The 24,603-nt window shown below is 39.9% G+C and overlaps 1 protein-coding gene across 2 annotated transcripts in view; it reads left to right on the forward strand.

Moving 5' to 3' along the window:
* THOC1 (THO complex 1) overlaps positions 1 to 23,193 on the forward strand; it is a 33,344-nt gene extending 10,151 nt beyond the window's left edge. Inside the window, exons 10-21 of one of the 2 annotated variants that reach the window (XM_030552877.1) lie at positions 3,899 to 4,007; positions 5,772 to 5,903; positions 7,502 to 7,602; positions 9,450 to 9,516; positions 9,846 to 9,896; positions 10,397 to 10,467; positions 11,992 to 12,087; positions 13,078 to 13,143; positions 17,114 to 17,197; positions 17,809 to 17,956; positions 19,503 to 19,581; positions 22,524 to 23,193. In XM_030552877.1, the coding sequence (XP_030408737.1) occupies positions 3,899 to 4,007; positions 5,772 to 5,903; positions 7,502 to 7,602; positions 9,450 to 9,516; positions 9,846 to 9,896; positions 10,397 to 10,467; positions 11,992 to 12,087; positions 13,078 to 13,143; positions 17,114 to 17,197; positions 17,809 to 17,956; positions 19,503 to 19,581; positions 22,524 to 22,819 (1,300 nt within the window). In that variant the 3' untranslated portion in view covers positions 22,820 to 23,193. The other variant, XM_030552878.1, reaches the window with a different exon arrangement.
* The last annotated feature ends 1,410 nt before the right edge of the window (positions 23,194 to 24,603 follow it).

Below are 24,603 nucleotides of genomic sequence, written 5' to 3' on the forward strand. Positions count from 1 at the left end.
TTGCCATCTTGCTATATTCTTAGAGGATTGGAGCAGTGAGGCAGAATCAATAAATGTAAGCTTATAATAGTGCTGCGTTCACAGTGGTTGAATCATTAGTGTGAGAGAAGCCGTGCTCTAGGATTTTGTTGCTATGGATTCCAGATCAGATGAGCCAGAAGTGAAGTATATGCAGATAATCAGTAAATATTGCACTGAAACAATAAGGATTGATATATCAATACCATGATGATTTATTTTTTTTTTAAATTTGTAGTATTAAAGGAATGAGAGAATACATAGCTTTATAGATTTGCCACTGTTTGATGTTTCAAAGTTTGTAAGTGTTACCACTGACATACCCTTCTGAGGAATGAGTTAACACATACTTAACACTGCATTCCCTTAAAGCCAGAAATGTTTGTTAATGCACCTACTTAAAGGGACATTACTGATATAAAAATGCTGTCATAAACCATAACCTGAGAGAGACTGCTCCGAATCAGGTTAGCAGTTGAGCACATGAAAGCAGAAAGCCTACAAGGAAAGCTGCCACTGGGAAGTCAGAAGGCATAGGGGAAAAGTGAGAACTGCCAAAATCTGAGCAGAGTTGTACCTTGCAAAGGAAACTAAAACTAATAGTAAAAGGTTTTTAGCCATATAAATAAGAGGAAAACAAAGAAGTTTGGACTGCTAAGTACTGAGGATGGGGTGGAGGTTAAAGATAATCTAGGCATGGCCGCGCAACTAAACAAATACTTGACTTCAGTTTTTAATAAGGGTAAGGAGGAGCTTAGGGATAGTGGCAGGGTGGCTAATAGAAACAAGGTTATGGAAGTAGAAATTAGCACATCCGAGATGGAAGTCAAACTATGATAGTTTAATGGATCAGATCGGAGTGACTGGATAATTTCAATCCAAGAATGTTAAAGGAACTGGCGCATGAAATTGCGAGCTCAGCGGCAAGAATCTGTAAACTAGGGGGCCATACCCCATGACAGGAGAAGTGCTAATATAGAACCTATTTTTAAGAGGTGGGGGGAAAATGATCTTGGAAACTACAATCCTGTAAATTTGATCTCAGTTGTATGCAAGATCTTGGAACAAATTTTGAAAGAGAAGGTTAAGGACATAGAAGTAATTGGGATAAAATTCAGTAAAGTTTCACAAAAGGTAGATTGTGTCAATCTTCTTTCTTTGAGAAGATAATTAATATTTTTAGACAAAGGAAATGCAGTAGATCTAATCTACCTGGATTTCAGTAAGGCGCATGATACAGTTCCACATGGGAAATTTATTAGTTACATTGGAAAAGCTGTAGATAATGAGAATTGAATAAGGATAAGGAACTGATTAAAGGAGACACTACAGCAAGTCATACTGAAAGGTGACGTGTCAGGCTGGAGTGAGGTTAATGGTGGAGTTTCTCAGCGATCAGTCTTGGACAGTCTTATTCAACACTTTTTTTTTTTTTTTTTTTTTTTAATTCATGACCTTAGCACAAAAAGTGAGGGTAAACTAATAAAATTTGCAGATGACACAAAGTTGGGAGGTATTGCCAATAAGAGGAGGATTGGCATATCATACAAGAAGATTTGGATGACCTTAAAAACTGGAGTAATAGAAATGGGATGAAATTTAATAGTGCATAGTTATGTACTTAGAGACTAACAACAAGAAGTCTTGCTATAAGCTGGGGGGACACATCAGTTGGAAGTGACAGAGGAGGAGAAAGACCTGGTTGACTATGAGCAACCAATATGATCCAGCTGTGAAAAAGCCTAATGCAATACTAGAATGCGTCAGGCAAGGTATTTCTAGTAGGGATAGAGAAGTGTTACTACCATTATGCAAGGCACTGGTGAGATCTCATTGGGAATATTGTGTGCAGTATTGCCTCCCATGTTTAAGAAAGGTGAATTCAAACTAGCACAGGTACGGAGAAGTGCTACTAGGATGATCAAAGGAATGGAGAACCTACTTTACAAGAGGAGACTTAGAGCTTGGCTATTGTAGCTTAAAAAAAGAAGGCTGAGGGGAGATATGATTGCTTTCTATAAATTCCTCCCTGGTATTTATTCCATGGATGTAGAGGAGTTATTTACAGTAAGGGCCAATGTTGGCACTAGAACAAATAGATATAAACTGGCCATCAACAAATTTAGGGCTGAAATTGGGCAAAAGTTTCTAACCATTGGAAGAATGAATTCTGGAACAGCCTCCCAAGGAAAGCAGTGGAGGCAAAAACGTAACTGGTTTCAAGACTAAGCTTGATAAGTTTATGGAGGGGATGGTATGATGAGGTTGCCTACAATAACATAGCCCATCCATGGCTGATAGCAAATATCTCCAATTCCTGGAGATGGGACACTAGATGTGGAGGGCTCTGAGCTACTACAGTGAATTCTTTCCCAGGTGTCTGGCTCATGGGTCTCACCAATATGTTCAGGGTCTAACTGATCACCATATTTGGGGTCGAGGGTAATTTTCCCCTAGGTCAGATTGTCAGAGTCCCTGGGGGGTTTCACCTTCCTCTCTAGCAAGGAGAACAGCTAGTTTGAACTAGAGTAAATAATGGATTCTCTGTAACTTGAAGTCTTTAAATCATGATTTGAGGACTTTAGTAACTCGGAGATTATTGGTCTGTTATAGAAGTGGGTGGGTTAGTTTCTGTGGCCTGCAATATGCAGAAGGTCAGACTAGATGATCATGATGGTCCAGTCTGACTTTAAGTCTGTGAGTTGATACTGTTCTTCCTTTCTGTCCACGTGCTCCCCTGTGGTGGTGGGTTTTTTTTTGTTTGTTTTTTTGGTTTTTTTTTTATACACTCAATTTTTTTAAATACCCTTATTGGATAAATTTCTTTACCCTCTCCTACTCTCTCATGTTTGTGGGAGGGGTGGAACATAGTATGGTCACCCACATGGCTAATGTGAATACCATTGGAAAAGAGAAATTAACAAGCTACTATCTCAGCCTATTACCGTGTAGCTGGCTCCTCCTGGAAGCCACTACGTCAATGGGAAGAGAAGTCAGACAGCTTTCAAATGGCTAACTGTTACTTTACCGACAGCAGTGAGCTCATCTTTAAAATGGATGGTCTTTGGTCATGTCCCTTCCTGCAGTTATGTTCTCTTCTGCCTTGTTCTCCACCTGATCTCAGCCCCAAAGACTGAAAGAGAATCTGCAGGCATAGTTACCATGATTGAGACTGTGAATGACCATTACAAATCAAACTGGCTAATTTGCATGCACAGTTACTATTGGTGCATGTGAAATCACTGTCTCAGATCGTGTATGAGAGCAGTTCTAAAATTTGTGCCTAGAAGGTGCAGAATCTGAACTTAAACTTGTTTGGTGTTTAATTTAAATGGCCAATTCAGGAGCCAAGATAGTTGCATAATAAATTGCTACCTGAAACAGCCATCTCAAATCCATTCTCTAGACTCATTTTTCTCTAGCCATTACAAGGTAAAGGCACTGCCCCAATATGTCTTAATATGTTTTAATGTGGGTTGCCTAAAAGAGGAAAGACAACCTACATTGTTTTCAAGCGTCCATAAACAGGCTATAGTATAAGTTGTCATTGTGTGCTTTGAGGAGAGGAGGCTGTACTGCTTCTCAGCCTACGGAAGTGTTGAAGTTGAACTTGGAGAAGGGGTGCAAGAAAAGTGTTTTGATCCTAAAGTAACAGCTGAAAATGAACAGACTGAATGAACTCCCCCTGTTTTGGCCTGATATTCTGAATTACTGACTGTAGGAAGGGCTTACTACTGGCTTTTCATTCTTCTGATTTACAAGAATAGTAGTGGTTTTGTTTTCAGTGATTCTGTCTTTTATTAATGAAAATGGACCTTTATTTGTTTAGCATATTTATCCCAAACTGTAGCCAGAGTGAAATAATTATTTGCTTTGTTAGCTCCATTCCAATAGATTACAACCTGTATAGAAAATTCTGGTCTCTTCAGGATTACTTTAGGAATCCTGTGCAGTGCTATGAGAAGATCTCGTGGAAGACATTTCTTAAGGTAATATATTAAACCTCTTTAGCAGTTCACCTTTTGTTCCACAAGTGAAAGTATTGTTTCTAAAGATTAAACTATTCATGATGCTGGAAAGTAAGAGTGCATGAGTATATGCATTATACATTTTGTGCAAAGTTAGACATGCAATTATTTGTTTGTACACGCAGTAGGTCAGCTAACAAAGTTACATGTATATATGCTTTCCTGACGTTTATAGAAATGCTGATGTGTTCCAACAATATCAAAAGCCATTTTTCTTTTGTTTAATAGCAAAAACCAGAGCTTGGTTTTTTTCCTAGGTAAGAAAAAAACATTTGCTTTAGGCTTAAATCTTGCAAATGAATCCAGGCAGATGTGCCTTTTTGGAGTCCTGTTGATTCCAGTGGGATTGTATGCAAGATCATGTTCTGCTTGGGTAGGTCCCTTTGTAGAGTCAGGACTTTATGGTGACTTGAAGCTGCCATATACACATAGTAGCTCATCCTACCAGTTGGATAGTGAATAACAATGTTTGTTTTGTCAGCTATGTAGCTATCAGGATGATTAGTACATGTAATTGCTAAACTGTTTCTGTAATAGACAATGGCTTCTAATCACTCATCTTAAAATTCTACCTTTTGTTGTTCAGTAGAAGGAAACCATCTTATTTCAAACCGTTTGCTTTATGTGTTGCTGCTAAAATGCCTGATCTCATGAGCAGATGTTATTTTTAAAGTTACATCTTGGTTAAGGTTTTAAAACGTTTTTCCCTTTAAAAAAAGAAAAGTATTGTTTTGGGTTACCGAGAATGGCAGGACTTAAACAAGCCAAAGTTTTGGAAATTCTCACAAGGGTTCTCCATGAAAATTAATTGTCATTAAAAAATTATACTAAAGTACATTTTAAACTAATTCTAAAAGTAGAGGCATAAGTTTAATTATTAGTACCTGTTCAAGCATGTGCAAATGGAAGTGTGATGGTGCCTGAGTATAGCACTAAAACCATTATGGAGAAACCACTTAGTGCTTTCCTGTTTAACCAATCCAGTGTGTGTGTGTTAAAAATAGAGTTCATATCACTTTCACTTTAAGGATTAAATTGTCAAATGTACTCTGTGCATTAGTTTCTGTGGAAAACGAAGAGCTTCAGAAGTATTGAAGGTTTGAAACAAGTGCTTTCTGGGAAGTGAGTAGCCCAAAATGGCTAAACAAATTACAGAGTAGTGAAAATTTCATGTGGCTTTTTTCCAGATTTAAGTGTCTGTCAGTTTCCTTCAAATTTTCATGCTCACACCCCCTCTTCTTTGGTATAACCCTAAGAGAGACTTTTCAGGCCAAAGGTTTTTGTGTATGAGAAAATGTTAGAAAATGGAGCAGGGAGACAGGGACAATATAGGGCTTAGAACTGAACTTGTCTTGCAGCTTTAACTGTAGGGAGTCATAGCTTCAATAATACCAGCCAGCTCCCTTTTTTGCACATTGTAAATTATTTAAGTTTTCAGTAATTTCCACATATTCATACCTCGTTTTGGATTATTCAAGAAGCTAACAGATTTTCCTGTGCAAAATTCATTCTTCATCAGACTTTTAAATGGATAACGTTTATGTTTTGGTTAACACTCCACACAGATGTTCCTACTGATGGTGAATAGCAAACTTATAATTTATATTTACCTTCTAGGATTGGTCCTGTGTGTGCGTGGTTTTTTTTGTTTTTGTTTTGTTTTTTTTCCCTAATAAAAAATGCATAGCTGGTGATTTCCTATAAGAAGTACTATTTGCCTTACAGTACTCGGAAGAAGTTTTGGCTGTTTTTAAAAGCTACAAATTGGATGACACGCAGGCCTCGAGAAAAAAGTTGGAAGAGCTAAAAACAGGGGGAGAACATGTCTACTTTGCAAAGTTCTTAACTAGTGAAAAGGTATTGTACCTGACTTCTGTTTTTGTATAAAGAAGGAAAAGCTTGGATCATGATAAAAGTTGGTACAGTTGCAGCCGTACCATCTGATCTATATTGTTGCATAATGTTGAAATTTAGAAGGAAAATGAGCAAAAGTAAATACTGTATTTACAATCTACGTTTTTCTTATCACACACAACTGAACTTTCAGCACTTAAAATGAACATACAGTTGTGTTTTACCTGCACTTTCTGCTTTATTGTATCATCATTTTTGAGGAAATTGCAAATCTTAGTGTTGTAGTAATGTGCATAGAATGCAAGGAATTATGTACTTTATGGCAATTGCATGATTTTAAGTTGATGAAAACTAAAATATCTACCCTGTGAAATAATATACATCATTTTAACTCTGAAATAATTCATATGTTACCACCCCCACATCCCCACCCCGCTGCTCTCCTTGAGTTTCCTTAGCCATCTTTTATAGGGGAGCATGAAACTTTCATGTCTTGCATGGTGTCAAGTATCAGAGGGTAGCCGTGTTAGTCTGGATGCTCCAAAACGTACATGCATCTGAGGAAGTGGGTATTCACCCACGAAAGCTCATGCTCCAAAACGTCACATGCATCTGAGGAAGTGGGTATTCACCCACGAAAGCTCATGCTCCAAAACGTCTGTTAGTCTATAAGGTGCCACAGGATTCTTTGCTGCTGTTTCATGTCTGTTACTTTAGACAATGAAAAGTGTGGTGCAGAGAATAGTGTTGGCAATACCCTTTCACAGAGCCCAAGTATAGTTAGTATCTAAAACATCATAGCCCCTTTGCACAGTAAAGGGAACTGTCAAAATTTATTATTTTCCTTGACTAGTCATGTAGCGGTAATACCATTTGGGAGCCAAGCACTGGGCCACCACAATAGGAAGTTTTGCTGAGAGAACTTGAATCTGGTAGTAAAAACTAGATGTTTTTTGAAAGATCTGTGCTGCAACACAAATGTTACATTGGAAAGAAGTGTTGAGCGCCCCCCCCTTTTTTTTTGTTAATTTTAAACTTCTAATTATGGGATGTTAATAGCGCTTTAGGGTTGCAACTGTATGCTGGTAAGGGGAAAAATAGTTTTACATCTGTGAGTGGTTGTCCAAATCCTTGCACACTTAGAAGTGAAGGATGCCTCAGGTAGAATGCTGTAAAACTGGGCTACATAACAGCGTAAAATATTTGTAATGGATTCAAGAAACCATGAGTTGCCCATATACACCATTCTTTACGCTTCTTTATCTTTCCTTAACAGATGTCACATTAATATATCACCCAAGACATGGAAGTTGGTGTCTTAATAGAGAAGGCCTTCTAATAAAAATGCGGCAGAGTGATACATAACACATTTGAAGACCGTTAACATGAATTGCCACATATGGACAATCTTGACAATAGATTTCACTGTATTTGAATAACTTCAGATTTATGTAGGCTAAGTTGAGACTGCTCCTATCAAATACATGCAGGCTTTTCATTTGAAAGCTTGAAGATGATCTGGAAATATGTTAGATCAGATGAATCATGTGTAGTTGGTGTGGGGTTTTTTAACTCAACTTTTTTTTTTTTTTTTTTTTAAGCTAATGGATTTACAGCTGAGTGACAGTAACTTCCGCCGTCACATCTTGCTGCAGTATCTAATACTATTTCAGTATCTAAAGGGACAGGTCAAATTTAAAAGGTAAGTTGGGAATGTTTTGTCTTATTGGGGGAGACTGGGTTTATAAGCAGACTAAGTATCAAAGGGGTAGCCATGTTAGTCTGGATCTGTAAAAAGCAACAAAGAGTCCTGTGGCACCTTATAGACTAACAGACGTATTGGAGCATAAGCTTTCGTGAGTGAATATCCACTTCAGATGCATGTGTCTGACAAAGTGGGTATTCACCCACGAAAGCTCATGCTCCAATACGTCTGTTAGTCTATAAGGTGCTACAGGACTCTTTGTTGCCTTCAAGCAGACTTAAGCACTTTTAAAGAGAGACCAAATTTCCTGTCCTTTTCCCATTTAAAAAAAAAAAAAAATCCTCTGTAAAACTTAGGAAGAAATCTGACAGTGGGATTTTTGCTGGCTGAGAGATCTGGTAGTGAGGAACATGAGGTTGAAGGATCTGGCCCTTGGTTTGCTAAAGGTTTTTTTTTCCTGTGTCCAAAATACCAGCAGCGGTGGTGGTGGTATTATTATTATTATTATTTATTATTATTATTACTTCTTATTATCCTAAAGTGACATAAGTTTTCTTATATTGCCATACACTCTAACTTTGCTATCTTAGAGAACAACATTCTAAATTTAAAACAATTTTTGCAATTTCCAGACTTACCCCACTAATACATTTAGATCATTCATTTCTTGTGCTGCGTACATCCGATTTGCTTACTGCCTTTATTATAGTTAAGGTTAAGATTTTGGCATGAGGATTTTTATTAAAATTCACTGTCAGGATATGGGCAATAAACCATAAATCATGGAAGTTGGAGCCCCGCCGGTTGTGGGGGGTTGAAACTATTTTCACAGACTCCATGATCTCTGTGACCAAATTATAATTAATCATACTTATTTCTTATTATGGTGCTTCTAGTTAGCACATCCCCAAGCACTTTATTAAGGAGGTCAGTATTATCTCCATTTGCTAGAGAGGAGGAAGTGACTTTCCCAAGCTCTCCCAGCAGGCAAGTGACATAGGCAGAATAGAATGCAGGTCTCCCAAGTCCCACCCCAGTGTCCTATCCACTGGGCAAAACTGCCCTGCAGTCCAATTCAGACACACATACTGACTTTATTCTCCTGTCTGCATAAGTATTCATTTATTAGGCTAGTGGAGACCAACCTGGAATAAAATAGGAATGTGACAGCATAACATTTAATATAGATATAGCAAGATAATACTGGTTTTTCTAAAAAAGTTAACAGATCTCACATTCTTCTAACTAGAGGGCTCCTTGCAGAAATCTTTCTGCCCTAAGTTGACTACCAATAACCATGTTTATATTTACTGTTGAATGTAGCTGGTTCCTCACAAAAAAGATGAAATTTTACATATTGTGTTGCTACTGAATGGTTTGATTCAGGCTTTATATTCCCAGGGATCCTCTTTATAATTGGACTTTTTTCTTTCACCAGTGTAAACTCAAAAATAGAATTTTAAAGTTCATTTTCAGTTCGTGAAAATTACTCATCTTTTGTAAATCTCAAGTCACAGATTTTATTTCACTTCTCCCTCCCATTCCTCTCTTACCATTCCTGTTGAGATTCCAGATACATACAGAAAGCAATGTCCTTTGTTTTATGAAAGCTACAGAATAGTCTGAAGTTATTGTTTGAGATGAATGTGGGTTTTTTACTGTAGTTCATTGCTTACTGTTTCTAGATTAACTGGTTCCTTTGAAACACTGCTGGCTTACTACATAACCTGTTCCTCACATATAGAAAATTCTAATATTCCCATTACAAATTTGAATGTACGGCATCTCATGTTCCAGCCTGTTTTTACTCGGTACTTTTTTTCTCTCTTTTCCCCCGCCCCCAGTTCAAACTACGTTCTAACTGATGAACAGTCCCTCTGGATTGAAGATACTACAAAATTGGTTTACCAGGTCAGTACAGCAGAGAACAAACAATGCAAGCTCTAAATCTCTTTTTGTAACTCATAAAAGGAACTCTCTGAATTGACTTCCTTATTCCATTTGCTTTTTTGTATTATCAATTTTTAATTCAACACAACTGTGGAAGGTTAGCTGTGTTGTCTTCCTAAATGTGAAAGAACACTAGAAATTTTGGGAAAATACCAGAAAGGCAGATAAATAGCATTTCTTACCCGTGAAGTGGTTACCACAGTTTTTGGTTGTTTACCTTCTTTCAAATGCTCTGCTACATACTCTATTACCAAAGTTAATACTAGTCATATGATTTCTTCCAATTGCAGCTTCTTTCAGAAAACCCCCCAGATGGGGAAAGATTCTCAAAAATGGTAGAGGTAAGTATTTAAAAAAAAAAAAAAAAAAAATTAGTATATATCTGTCTGTCTTAAACAGAATCAAAGTAGGCTCTAAAAGAATGCCATTGACTTTGACATCTATCTAGTTAGTTTTTAAGGCACGAGGTAGAAGTTTTAGGTGCCATAAGCAACTCCAATTCTCCCATCAATATTTTTTTATGCAGTCACATTTTCATATTTCTTTAAAATGCTTTTCTCTCTCCTTTTCTGTGGGGAGAAATATGCATGCATGAACATACACGTATATAAAATAAATAAAGGGAGATCGGTTATACAAGAAAAATAGTGTAACTGATTCCTTGGTGCATTATACAGCACTTTGTGGGCAAACATACTGAATAACTGACTTTTCCCCTCTAATCTTTTGCCTGGCATTCTCAGGTGTTTCTAATAGTAGTGAGTTAAAAAATGCAGGCACTGTTTTTGGTAGGTGATTTTGCTCTTTAAAGATGTTAGGTGTCTGTTTACTTATTTTTCAGCATATATTAAACACTGAAGAAAATTGGAACACCTGGAAAAATGAAGGTTGTCCAAGTTTTGTGAAAGAAAGGTAAATGTACTAGTAAAATAGGAAACTCCCTTTTATAATTTATCTTGAAATGACCTTCCACTCAAGAATGTTTACCTACGTTTATGCATTTTGTGACTAAGCAGGTAACTTTGCTAAACAGAATAGTAGGGTATGCTAGTTTTAATGTAGCTACCACAGCTAAAAGTAGCAGTGAACATGGGACAGCACAGACCATGGCACGGGCTACTGGTACAAGTACATACCCAGGGTTCTGTACACGCTTGTGCAGCCCATGCTGAAGTTCTTGTCTTCTCTGCTATATTTAGTCATGTTAGCTAGATTAAAGCTGATGTGGGTGTGCCATCTTCAACTGAAAGTGTGATTGCAGTTCGAGTGTAGACCTACCGTGTGTGTGTGTGTTGTTAGCATTTAGGTCTCGGGGGTAAAAATCTTGGACTCATCATGCCCCTGTGCTCCCAAGTACATATGGGGCTCTGCACATATGGATTTTCCTTTCCTGTGCGGAAGGAGGAGGCTCAACTGCCTCCATGGTAGCGTGTTTTTCTCTTGGACACTACTAAGGACTCTGTGGTTGGAGAATGGGAGACTGGTGGAGTGTCATGTTCTTCCCCACCTCCTGCACTTAGCAGAGCTCAGAATGAAAAAGTAAGATAGCTTAAGCTGAAATACTTTCCCATATGCTCACATCTTGTGGTGTGGATTCCCAGTAATAGGGTCTCTGGCAGTTTGGCTGTAGTGGACATAAAACCTGAGGATCTCTTTGCTGGAGTGAGGCCTAGGACTTTATGTAATCATACTTGAGTGGGTAAATGTCCTCCCACAGCTGCTCAGTGATGATCAATGAGTGACCTGAAAGAAAACATTGTTTGATGTATACAGCCAGTAAAAGGTCCCCATGCAGTTAGATATAGGCCATGTTAAAAAGTGACTGACATCTTCAGTAGTGACAACAGCTGGGTCACCACCTGATATGCTGAAGAGGGAATTTGATAGTGCCTTCTCTTTGATTCCACCCATTTGCAGAGATGGGAGAGAGGTGAGGGAAGGGAGGAATTTCTAACAAACCACAAAGCTACAAATAATTAGAACAACTCAAATTTTATAACTTCTGAATGTCCTACCTGCTTCTCCAGATCCCAGCCAGAGTTTTTGAGTTTGGGTAAGTCTCACTCTGGCTGTCTCAATGATCTGGGAGTTCCATTCCTTTCTTCCATGGCTTATGGGGCATTGTGGAGAGGGAACCTGCATCTCCTAGAGGTTGCATGCAGATGACACATACAGTAGGGTAGATCACACATAATATGGACTGCTGGAATAAATGGGAATTATTTCTTTTTGGCAAATTCTGAGATGTTGTCAATTATCTCATGAATCTGAGGTATCTGACAGGTCCCAACAAATCCTAATCTTTCCTGTGGAAAGTTTTTTCATTGAGATTCAGTTAGAAGCTGTTGTCCTCATTTTGGATCTCCAAATACTGTAATTTTGACATTGAAAAAAGTATGTGGCTTTTTTTGTGTGTGTGTTTTTTTTTTTACTTAGACCATCAGATTCCAAGCCAACAAGACTTGTGAGAAAGAGGCCAGCTCCAGAGGATTTCCTGGGGAAAGGACCAAACAAAAAAATTCTCATGGGGAAGTACGTTCATTGTTTGTATTGATGACTTGGTGGTGGTAAGAAAAGTATAACATTTTGAGAATGAACTAAACTATTGAAATATTTCTTCAGACTACAGCAGTGTCTTCTAATTCCTTATTTCATGCCTCCCTTTAATCACCCCCCTTTGAAGCTGCTCATATTCACCATTTTTCTCTCATCTTTGACCCTTTTTCTCGGCCACTTGTTGAATCACCTTTCCCTCTTTGGCCTTACATCTTTTCTTAAGATATGCTTTTGTAGAAAAGCCTATGCACATTGATCTTTGCAACACTCCAAGAAACCCCCCCCCCCCACTCCCCCTTGTGTATCTGTCATGTACCAGTGCATTGTCTGGGTTTTTTTCTGTGACTGAATTAAATTATAAACATTTTGGGGCACTGGCTCTTTATTGTCAGTGCATCCCCAAACATCATGATGTCACATAATAAGTAAAGGCAACAGGCAGAACATCACAACCATATGATGTACTGATTACATTTAACTGTTCTTGGGTGGAGAGGAGTGTGAAATTCTCTTTTCTTCTCCTTTTCATCGTAGCTGTTCCCAAGCTGAGAGAGTCAAGGTTCAACCTTCTGTTGAACTCCAAACTCCTCCTGTTGATTGTCAGAAAGTTCTCTCTGAGCTAGAAAGTAGTAATTTGCTCCATCACAAACACAACAGGGCCAAGCTTTTCTCAGTTGGGAAGTAAAAATCTTTATTCTCTTTCTGATCCCAAATCCCCAGGGCAGCATGTTGCATATTTGTTAGGAATATAACTATCCTAATGGCCAGCGAAGACCACAAAGTCCATCAGTCATTGACATTATAAACCCAGAACATATCAATTCTATGTACATCTCATAACTGACATTAATTGTTATAAGGGTCTTTTAGATGAGCAATGTGGTAGGAATATTTCTTGTACCTTTTCTTTTGGTAAATGATTAGTGTGCAGTTTTAACACACACTTTTTTGTATTCCTTTTTGCAGTGAGGAGCTAACTCGGCTTTGGAATTTATGTCCGGACAACATGGAAGCTTGTAAATCTGAGACTAGGTAAGTAGGAAAAGTACTTCATTACCTACAAGCTAACTTCGTGCACTGTGACTATACAAGATTTAAAATAATCAAAGAAACTGTCTAACAGTTTAATAAAATTATTTATAATGTCAACAATTCTGTTCTCCTTTCCTTTTTTAAAGTAAATTCTAACTAAAGGCCACAGTCTGCAGCCCTCACTCTCACTGAATAGAGCATGCTCATGCAAGTAGTCCCATTGCTCTTAGTAATTCTGGGAACAGTGCTTACCACTCATAGCAGGCGAGGGTTGCAGAATCTGGTTCGAAATGTTTAAGCTGTATTAAAAGTGTAATTCTTGAGGGAAATAAAATGAGATGGTGGGGATTTGCTAGCCTGTATGTTTGTAGTATACTTGAGGTGAAGCTGGCTACTATTTCTGGTGCTAGGAATAGATCTGTTGCCAGTGATTTCTCTGTGATTTAACACTCCAGCTGTGCTAAGGCAATGACTGTAAAATGCACTCTTCAGTTACTCCTTACAATTGTGCCACTGTCAAGGCCCCCTGTACTGTGCAATTATAAGGCTCTACACCTAACCATATAATTGTCTTTTTGCTAACATTGCTATATTAATCTATTTTTGTGCAGCATCAGTGGCTAGCCAGGGAGCATGGAGTTTGGATGGGGCAGTAGAGTGGTAGGCAATGGCTGATGAGGCCAAAACAAACACAGGGAAAGATGCTTGTGCTGCTCCACTGGAACTTTGCAGAGTCTCTGCTTTCACAGATTGTAGTAGTTCTGCACAAGAGGTGCTTTCTTCAACTGTGAGGCTTCTAACGTGTGTGCTGGAGAGAGCTTCAGAATCTCTGCCAGGGTGGAGCCACGCTAGCTTGGCTGGGGAGGCTGAAGTGGATTAGTCCTCTGTGTACCAGTAAAGTGCTGCAGATAGAGGTTGGATTTTTTAAGAACCCCTCTTACTCCACATGCATCAGCACATTGATTTTCCCCTCCCCCGCCAAAATCTGAAACAATAAGCCATTTATCATTTATTTTATCATGATGGGAGTGGTTGAGAAGGATGATTGTCTGGGCAAGTCACTTCATCGCTGTGCCTTAGATGCCCATCTATACAATGGGATAATATTTCTCTTCTTACACCAGTATTCTGTCTATATTGGTAAACTCTGTTGGGTGGAGATTAGTTTTGACTTTGTTTGTACAGTGCCTGGCACAATCTCAATTGGGACAAAATCTACTTTTCAAAACAAAATCAGTCAGTTTATCTAGATGTCTTCATGACCCAGTACTACAAAGTGTCCTCCCTGCTTCCTTGTTGCTCCATGATATCCACCTCTTCAGGCAAACGTGATATCTCTCTTGAATGGACCTCGGATAAGGTGCATGTAGATGAGGACTTGATGCCTGATGAATCTCTCTTATGCTGTAATTGTGATACAAGATAATGCACATATCACAATATCCTATAGTTGTAAAGAACATAAATAGTTTAGTTCCTGTTTCAGAGACTATCTTGATGGTTGTGCATATTCTTAAATGCATCAGGTACTTAAGTTACTCCTGGGGGGATTCTGCACCAACAGATTCAAAATTCTGTGCCAAAAAAAATCATAATTTTTGCAAAATTCTGCATATTCTATGTCAAAATAATGCAGTATAATCACACCAGTTTTAATTATTTTGGTAATTTATTTAAAGTATAATACAGAAAAATGTCACAATAACTATTCAGCATTTCCTAAACACATGGAAGTTAAGTTACAAACGCTTGGTAACTAATATCCTGCATTCCAGTTATCCTGGATTTTCATTTAAATTACATTATAGAACACCAAACAGTGACATTCCCTCCCGCCTCTTCCCTCCCCTCTCCTCCCCCCCCCAAAAATAAAATAGAATGTATTTCTAAATTGCTCAGACTTTTCACACATAGAAGTCATACAGTTTTACTAATCATTGTCCTGGACCTGGCTGTGTACTTTGGGAAGTTCTTGATTCTGATTGTCCTGACATTTTATTGACTGCTTAGTAAATGTTTTATTTGCCCTCAAAGTTTTTTTTGTTTTGTTTTTTAAATGGGCAGGTAAAGTAAAACCTGAGATGTAATTAACCCCATTGTGACACTGGCACAGGAAAAAGTGAGAAAGCTCATAGATCTTGCTAACTGAGAATTCCCTTACTGTCATTTATAATAAGGCTCATTTACATCACTCTAGCAATGTAGGGGCCTTACAACTTTCACAGGTTTTATGCTCCTGGGGGAATTGATTGAATATGGGAACAGTTAATTAACAATTAGAACATTAACAATGTTACTACGCAGTCAGGCTGCTACATTTCTACCTCTAGCCTGCCTCTTGTATAATAAGCCCTACCCTTCCACGCCAGGGAGCTGCAGTCCCAAGAGAGAGGGGCAGAATCTGTTTGTTTCTCTCTCTCGTTGGTATGCACGTATGCCCAGGCCCGTTTCCTCCCCCCAGTGATCAACCACGCAGGCATGCACGCCCAGCCCCCATCTCTGAGGCTGCTCCAAGCATGCCGGAACAGATGTGCTGCTGGGGAAGAGGCATGTCCATCCAGCATTTTTTTTGGGGGGGAGAGGGGGTGGGTGAGAGGGAGGAGGTTCTGTGTGCCATTCTCTCAGGAGTATTCAGTGCAGATTTGAATATCCAGTAGAAGCAGCTGCTGACTATTGCAATAACTGTAACAGTGCAGCTAACAAAAGGGTGTATGATAGCTTTATTTATAAGTCAATATTTGTAGTTAAGTAATTTTGCGATCCTCTTTAAGTGTTCAGGAGTATGTTGATTTCTTTTTAACTTAAATGTACAGTAATTATCTCATCTGCCACACTGCAAGTGAAGGAAAAACGAGCAAAACCACACTTACTGAAATGTTCAACCAGGAGTGGGATCCATCAGCGTGGGAATAACATGTTAAGTATAAGCAGCAAGGAGTCCTGTGGCACCTTGTAGAGTAACAGACATATTGGAGCATGAGGTTTAGTGAGTGAATACCCACTTCATCGAATGCGTGTATTCACCCACGAAAGCTCATGCTCCAATACATCTGTTAGTCTATAAGGTGCCACAGAATACTTTGCTTCTTTTACAGATCCAGACTAACACTGCTACCCCTCTGATGTTAAATATAATATAAAATGTCTAAAATCAGTGGCCAGAAATAAACTGAATGGAAGGGAAATATGCAGCCCATATCAAACACTTTGTTGTTCTGTGATTAGCAGATGAGGTGGTAAGGACCTGTGCTTTCCCTACTCAGTTTCACCCAGGTTGCACAAAACTAACAAACTTTGTTGACTTCTACATCTGCCTGGCCCTTCTTGATATGATCAGCCATGCCTCCACTCTCTCTTCTTCAGACCTCTCTTTGAAACACACTTCTCCCATGCAATCTGTGCATCTTAGTCTTTCCCTCATAATACTCGTAATTTAAAATAATCAGTATTTTTACAAAATCCTGAAGACTCATGCATATTTAGTAATCAAAGCAACCATGTAATCTTATTACTGTATCTCTTGCCCTCCCACCCAATATGTACTGTATCTCCTTATGTCATATGTTAATTTAGAGTTTGGTTCAACAGAACACTTAACTATGTGATTATTCCCATCCCTGTCTAGTAATGCATTTAAGCATGTGCTTAAGTCCTATTTGAAGTCAGTGCTTTGCTGAATCAGGGCCTAGACTGTAAGCTCTTCAGGGCAGAGATTCTGTCTTTATTGTCCTGTATGGTGCTGAACTGATGATAGATCATGTTACACCTCTGTTGCATTTTAGTGATGGAGCAGTAGTTCATGTCTTAGGAACATTAGCAATGCATAGGACACTGCACTGAAGTGACAGATCAAGTTTATCTAATCAGGACATCTATCACTGCCTCATAAGGAAGACTGAAGTATGCATGAATTAATTGGAGGGATAAATGGAGATTAGTCAGAGTATCAGAACTCTGATTTATTTCATAGGGAATATATGCCGACACTGGAGGAGTTCTTTGAAGAGGCTATTGAGCAGGCAGATCCTGAAAACATGGTTGAAAATGAATATAAGTGAGTAGGTTTTATTTTATTCTTAATTTGTGTCCCTCTTTTTAACGTTTGCTTGAGTCACTGAAGTAAAGAATCTGTTCTCTGGACTATTGATGTCTCCAGAGGTCTGAAGGTCTGTCCTGAAGACTAGTAAGCTTGGACAGCGTGATATTAGTTGAGAAATGAGATCCTTTTTTTATTTTTCTGTCTTGAACCAATAGACTTGGTAGAATTTGTTTTTTATAGTTTTGACAAAAATATCAATGTTTGTTTTTAAAGCATTTTTAAAATTTTTGTCAATTTAAGTTTTTTCAAACTTTTTTGCAAAATTATGGGTTTTAATTATTCTTTTTTAAATGCTTCTTTAAATTTTCATAATTGTGGGAAATTGAGGGGGGCAGACAGTTGGGCGATTAGACAGTTACATAATGACAATAGATGTTGGGCTTCAAAAAGTTAAAGCTTTGCAATCATTAAAACACAAATTATCAACATCACATATCAAAATATACAAAGTAAATCTCCTCTAATCAAACGCTAATAAGTTCTCTAGCAGCATTTTTCTTTCTTTGCCTTCAAAACCCTATGTATAGATGATGAACATGTAACTAACACTACTTGTCTTTTTATAGGGCTGTGAACAATTCTAATTATGGCTGGAGAGCATTAAGATTACTAGCACGCAGAAGTCCCCACTTCTTCCAGCCAACCAATCAACAATTTAAGAGTTTACCAGAATACTTAGAAAACATGGTAATCAAATTAGCCAAGGAGTTGCCTGTAAGTAATATTTTCTGGTACTTATATCAAATTATGCTAACTGACCTACTGATGGTCTCTTATTCTGCAGAATGGTAACTTATGATCATATATCTGTTTGGTTCATGGCAAAATAATTATATTCATGTGTATGGTTGTGTGCGAAAATAAAAACTGCAAATAAAACTGGTATTATACATTAAGACCCTGCTGATGCTAAACTTTGGAACAGATTTGATTTGCTGTCATGTGCTTAAAATTTTGGCTTGTTAGAGCAACTAATTATGACTCTCTCTCTCTCTCTCTCTCTCTCTCTCTCTCTCTCTCTCAAAATATTTGAGGAAACATTCAGCTTTCATGTGTTGTAGGCAGGGCTACCCAGAGGATTCAGAGGGTATGGGGCAGGGCTGGGTCTTCAGTGGCCGGTCCCTCTCGGAGGAAAGGATCCGCTGCCAAAAAATGAAGCGGCGGCAGTAGAGCAGCCTAAGTGCTGTGATCGTGGCTTTCTTTTTTTTTTTTCCCACCGCTTGCAGTTCTTGTACTCACCAGGCGGTGCCTGCCACCAAAATCCTGGAGCGGCTTGTGGAGCCCCTGTGGGGTCTGGGGCTAACTGCCCCACTTGCTGCCCTATCCCTCCCCAGCTGCCCTGATTGTAGGGTCAGTTTGTCTTAAGCGTGTTGTTAAAGGGGACCTTAAAAAGAACAAGAAAGATGTTAGGTTTGTGCCCTTTTTATTTTCATTGATATATGAAGAAGGCCTGAAAGGTTAGGTGGGATTTTTCATTTTTTAAATCTGCTTTTTTTATCCCTTAGAAATATCAGGATTGTGGTGTTTGTCATCAGTCTTGGAGGATCCATACTTGTGTTTGGGAGCTTTCTTATTCCTAACCTGAAGACAAAGAGAGGAAACTCAATTCTTAATAAAAAGCTTTTTTTTTCAGCATGTTCTGTCATTTGAATTAACCAGTTGTTTAAAAAATTGTTTTTAACACTCAGTAAACATCGCATTCTTTTCAATCATGTTTCACTTGGCATAGTTACTCTGTCATCCTACTAGTTGTATAGTCATCTGTCTGGTCCTACAGCAAAAAATTTCAAATGTTGAACAAGCAGGAACCATTTTTTAATCCTCTCAGGCTTTTTATCCATCAAAAAAGGCCATAAGCTCAATATTTTTTCCATTGGATGTCACCGTTGGCTAATGAACAGGAAAATGGGCAGGGGAGAGGGGAACAGGGTTTGGAAAAAACAAGCAGCACTGAATATCCCATAGTATCCTAGATCATAGTGGAATGATTAGTTTCTCCTACAGTGAGAAAGTTCCAGGCAAGCTTTTGTTTTCTTGAAAAGAGCAGGAGATTCTCCTGTGACCAGGCCAGTAGTATTTTGTTGTTGCTGCTGCTGCTGTTAGGGTTTTCGGCTACAGAAGTATAATGTGTGGGTTTTTTGTACACAAATGTCTTGTCAAATTGTCTATTCTAGCAGGCATGTCAGGGACCATCACGCAGCTATAACATTTCTTTTTAAACACAAAAGCCATCAAGTGATATTTAATTCTCTCATTAAAGCCTCCTTCTGAAGAAATAAAAACAGGAGAGGATGAAGATGAGGAAGATAATGATGCTTTATTAAAGGAAAACAATGAAAGTAAGATTTACATGTTTGTTTTTTTCAGTTTCACTCTTGATCCATATTTAAGTGCGTGGTTGTTGTTTTTTTTAATCATGCCTTCTCCCCAAGGTCTTCTGTCTTGTTTCACCTTCTGCTTCTCACCTGTCAACATTTAGCACCAATGCTCGTATTGAAAGTGACAAACAGCACCATATCAAGTCCCACAAAGCTAGCAGTTACTTGGATATCCCCGACCCCTGCATCACTGAAAGTGTTCCGCTCCTCAGAGTTGGGTGCAACTTGAACTGTGTGAACCCCACAATTAGCAATCTCTCCCAATGTTCCTCTTGGGTAGGGTGTGTTTACTGTGTAACTAGATGTTAAAAGCCAAAAGTATGGCACAGTTATGTGAAATGCTTTCTCTGAATTCTCTGCCTCTATTTTGTAACTGCAAGTTACATTGCCCTGGGATAGTGTTTACTTACGGACCTTAAATACCGTGTGTAGTGCTTCCAATAATAGTAGTATATAACCTGTCTCCAAGATCACTGAGATCTTTCTTCAGCTAAATGTCTCAAATGCAGAAATTTCTCTGATAGAGAAGGAGCATTCTTCCTGATAATGCCACCACCTTTTTTTTTCTTTCCATTAATCAGACTTCTCATTTGCCTCTTGCCCATAATCCTGTCATATTCTTACTCTGATCTCTCCTCCCTTATGTGAGTGAATCTGCCTATTTCCATCCCTATCCATGCAATCCTCTCATTCCAGCTTTTCCCTGTGTGGTCTTTCACTATCTGAGCTTTCCAGTATCCATGTGATCAGGGGCGACTCCAGGCCCCAGCACGCCAAGCGCGTGCTTGGGGCGGCATGCCGCGGGAAGCGTTCTACCAGTCACTGGCAGGGCAGCAGGCAGGGTGCCTTCGGCAGCATACCTGCGGAGGGTCCGCTGGTCCCGCAGCTCCGGTGGAGCCCCCCGGCACACCGGCAGGAGGTCCACCAGAGCCGCGGGACCAGCGAGCAGCAGAGCGCCCCCACGGCATGACGCTGTGCTTGGGGCGGCGAAATGTCTAGATCCGCCCCTGCATGTGATTTCATTCCCATCCCCAGACATCCCTGCTGGCTCCCCATTCACTTCAGGATCTAATTAAAAAACATCTTTCCTTGTTTTTAAAACCTTTCATGGTTCTCTGTGTATCTACTCCGCTGCTGCCTTTCATCTAGCACTTGTAGAAGGGAAGAGAGGACAATCTTGTTACTTTGGGTGCAAGAGCCTTCTTCTCCTCTTCAATTTAACAATACCTAGAACAGCCTTCACAGTTCCATTTTGTTGACTTTCCATCTCCTTTTAAAGTAAAGATGAGATGGCTGTGGTCTGATGCAGTATACGCATGCTCTGCCTCTGAGCAATAATGGAAATGTTGTTTGCTTTTGTCCCATGCTGTTCATGGACTTCAATTCCTAATCCTTGATGTAATGGTTTTAGTTTTTTGTGAAATGTCCTATAAATGAGTGGGACTGATAAGCAGTGGAGAGAGTTAGAAACATTCAGAACATGCCAGTTGGCTCTCAAAGCTGGGTGAGGCGAGACACATTGATGCAGAACATTATCCAACTCCTTGAATTAGGTAACTTCATCCATTGCTGTTTTTTGGAAATGTTATAAACATGGTCAGCACACCACATAGACGACAAGCAGTAATAGACGACAAGTTTGTAAACTCACTTGTATAATCACCAAACGTTTGTCTTCTCGGCAAGACACAAAGGTCAGTGTTATTATCTTGATGCCAAACGTTTAAGTAAATAAAAAGATTTTGTTTTTTAATTGTATGAATTAACTGCTGTATAATCCAGTGCAGGCTGCACTGTAAGCAGGAAGACTAGAGTTTTCATTCCCTCTCTGTGCTTTTAGTTATACAATTAGAGGGAAGCAAATTTTTGTTTTTCACAAATTCAAACAAGTTAAACTGGGCTAGCTCTGCTTGATTTAACTAACCTAAACCTTCCCAGATGTAGTGAAATTCCAGTTACAATTTTAGATTTTAAGGTTCCTATCGACCTAGGTATTGAAAATTGCAGTGGCTTGCAAGAATAGACTTCTTACATTCAGCAATGGAAACAGTTGCTTCTGATTAACCTAAGAATATAGTAGCTGGACCAGTGGTTTAGAAACCCTCATAGTGGACAGTCTTTCTAATAATACACCTATAGGGGAAGTTTCTCTTAGACTCAGGCATTGATTGGATTATATAAAATTGATGGCTGACAGTTTTTGAGTAGGGTTTAAAGGACTGTTTCAGAGCATAAATACAAAATAAGATGCTTAGCTGAAATGGGTAAAACGGCCAGAGTCTGTTTATAAATACAGTAGAACCTCAAAGGTATGAACTCCAGAGTTAGACTTACCGGTCAACCAGACCCCAATCAGGCAGCAGCGCAGACTTTTTTTAAAAAAGAATGGCAGATTCAGTACTGCCTCAGGGCTTTAGCCACAGGGGGTTGGGGCTGCGGCCGCGGTGGGAGGACTCGAGGCTTTTGACCCTCGGGAGCACTAGGACTCAGGGCTTTAGACTGGGAAGGGGTGGGGTGGTGCTGGGGCTCACGGCTCCAGCGCCAAGGCTTGGAGCTTTAGCTATGAGGGGCCACTGGTTTCAGCGCTCCCCCTGTAGCTGCGGCCCTCACCTGCTGAAGCCAAAAGCATCCCCAGCACCCTCTGCAAGGCTGAACCCAGGAACCTGAGCACTCCCCCCAAATCTAAAGCACTGAGCCCCAGTCGTCCTACGGGGTAGAGGCCTGAGCCCCCTGTGGAGCCCTGTCCCCCCCTGCAGCTGCAGCTCCAACCCCCGTGTGGCTGAAGTCCATAACTCTGAGATTCTGCTGTAATAGGTTTAAAACTTAGCAGATCACAAGGAATGTGGAGTGCTGCATCATCCTGAGGATATTACCTTACTCTTTCTGTGTGTCTGTCTGTTCAGGTCCAGATGTACAACGAGACAAACCCGTGACAGGGGGACAAATTGAATCATTTGCTAACAAGCTTGGAGAACAATGGAAGACTCTGGCCCCCTACTTGGAAATGAAAGACTCTGATATAAGACAGATTGAGTCCGATAGTGAGGATGTGAAGATGAGAGCTAAGCAGCTGCTGGTTGCCTGGCAGGATCAAGAGGGGATACATGCAACACCTGAGAATCTGATCACTGCAATGAACAAAGCTGGATTAAGTGACCTTGCAGAAAGTCTGTCTAACGACACTGAAAACAGTAGTTAATTGATTTCAGATTACAACTTTTTTTTATTAAAACGATTATTATTGCTAGGTAACAGATCTAACATTTTGATAGGGCAGCTTTATGTTTAGTAAACAAATAAAACCTTTCTATAACATCTAGAGTTCCCAAGAAGGATTAGTAACAGTGATCCAGAAATAGCAACCCAGGCATCATCCTTAAATTATGAAAATGTAAAAGGTGAGAGCCAAGGTTCAGTGGAGTTTTCTGTGACACACATTGTAACAGTTTAACGGCTTACTGTTTTGAGAGCCAGGGCCATGTTTTGCTGACAAAGGGGTCGAAGGCCTGGGTGTAAAGCGCACTATCTTTGTACTTGCTTACATGTAACTCAGGTTAAATATGGGTAAGATGACATGACTCTTAATTAGTTATTTGGTTGCCCGTGCAAATGTTGGGGTGGAATTGTACACAGGCCTCTGGCTTCCCTTCCTGGAAACTTGACTGTCAGTGTTGACTCCAGTCAAGTTGGGGGATGGGGGGGCAGAAATAATCCAGTGGGTAGTATTCTCCCTGCTGAGGGAAGTTGGTTTAACTGCTGTCAGCAGTAAAGCAGTGTCCTGAGGAAAAGTGTCCTATTCTTTTCCAATGCTCTTTGGATTAGGCATATATTTGAGGTATTGACTCTAATCCAGTAAAAATCCCAAGTGACTTCTTTATTTATTTATTTTTTAGGAATAGGGTTATTAGGTCATCTGACTACCTAAAATTCACTTTATAATGTAATGTGGATGAGGTATTTGTCTGTCCTGGTCTGTTGTAGAGCATTGCTGAATGCTAGTTTAAGCTTCCTTCTTCAAATTTAGGGATGGCTACAGCCTTTCTGTATATAGTTTATTTTAAAAAAAAAATTTCAGGAGCTTTTGATGGTGGTGTAAAGTAGGTTCTAGCCAGGTGCTATAGGAAAATAAGACGGTTACTCACCTTTGTAACTGTTCTTCGAGATGTGTTGCTCATATCCATTCCAGTTAGGTGTGTGTGCCGTGCGTGCACACTTGTCGGAAGATTTTTACGCTAGCAACTCCAGTGTGTCGGCAGGTCACCCCCTGGAGTGGTGCCGCCATATACCCCTGCTGACCCAACCGCTCCTTCGTTCCTTCTTGCCGGCTACTCCGACAGTGGGGAAGGAGGGTGGGTTTGGAATGGATATGAGCAACACATCTCGAAGAACAACAGTTACAAAGGTGAGTAACCGTCTTTTCTTCTTCGAGTGATTGCTCATATCCATTCCAGTTAGGTGATTCCCAAGTCTTACCTAGGCGGTGGGGTCGGAGTGAGATGTCGCAGAGTGTAACACTGCGGAGCTGAAGGCTGCGTCATCCTTAGACTGCTGAACCAGGGCATAGTGGGAGGCAAAGGTGTGGACCGAGGACCAGGTCGCTGCGCGACAGAAATCATGAATGGGCACGTGAGCGAGGAAAGCAGCCGATGAGGCCTGAGCCCGGGTAGAGTGCGCAGTCACGTGGCCCGAGGGGACATGAGCCAAGTCGTAACAGGTGCGGATGCATGACGTTACCCAGGAGGAAATCTGCTGCAATGAGATGGGTAGGCCCTTGATACACTCAGCCACTGCGACAAAGACTTGGGGGGGTTCTGCGAAATGGCTTAGTTCGCTCGATATAAAAAGCGAGCGCTCTACGGATGTCTAAGGAGTATAGCTGCTGCTCCCTGCGAGACGCATGTGGCCTTGGGAAGAAGACAGGTAGGAAGATCTCCTGGTTAACATGGAAGGCCAATACCACTTTGGGGAGAAAGGCCGGATGTG

The sequence above is a fragment of the Gopherus evgoodei genome, chromosome 2 (genome assembly GCF_007399415.2).
Source record: "Gopherus evgoodei ecotype Sinaloan lineage chromosome 2, rGopEvg1_v1.p, whole genome shotgun sequence".
Taxonomy (NCBI): Eukaryota; Metazoa; Chordata; order Testudines; family Testudinidae; genus Gopherus; species Gopherus evgoodei.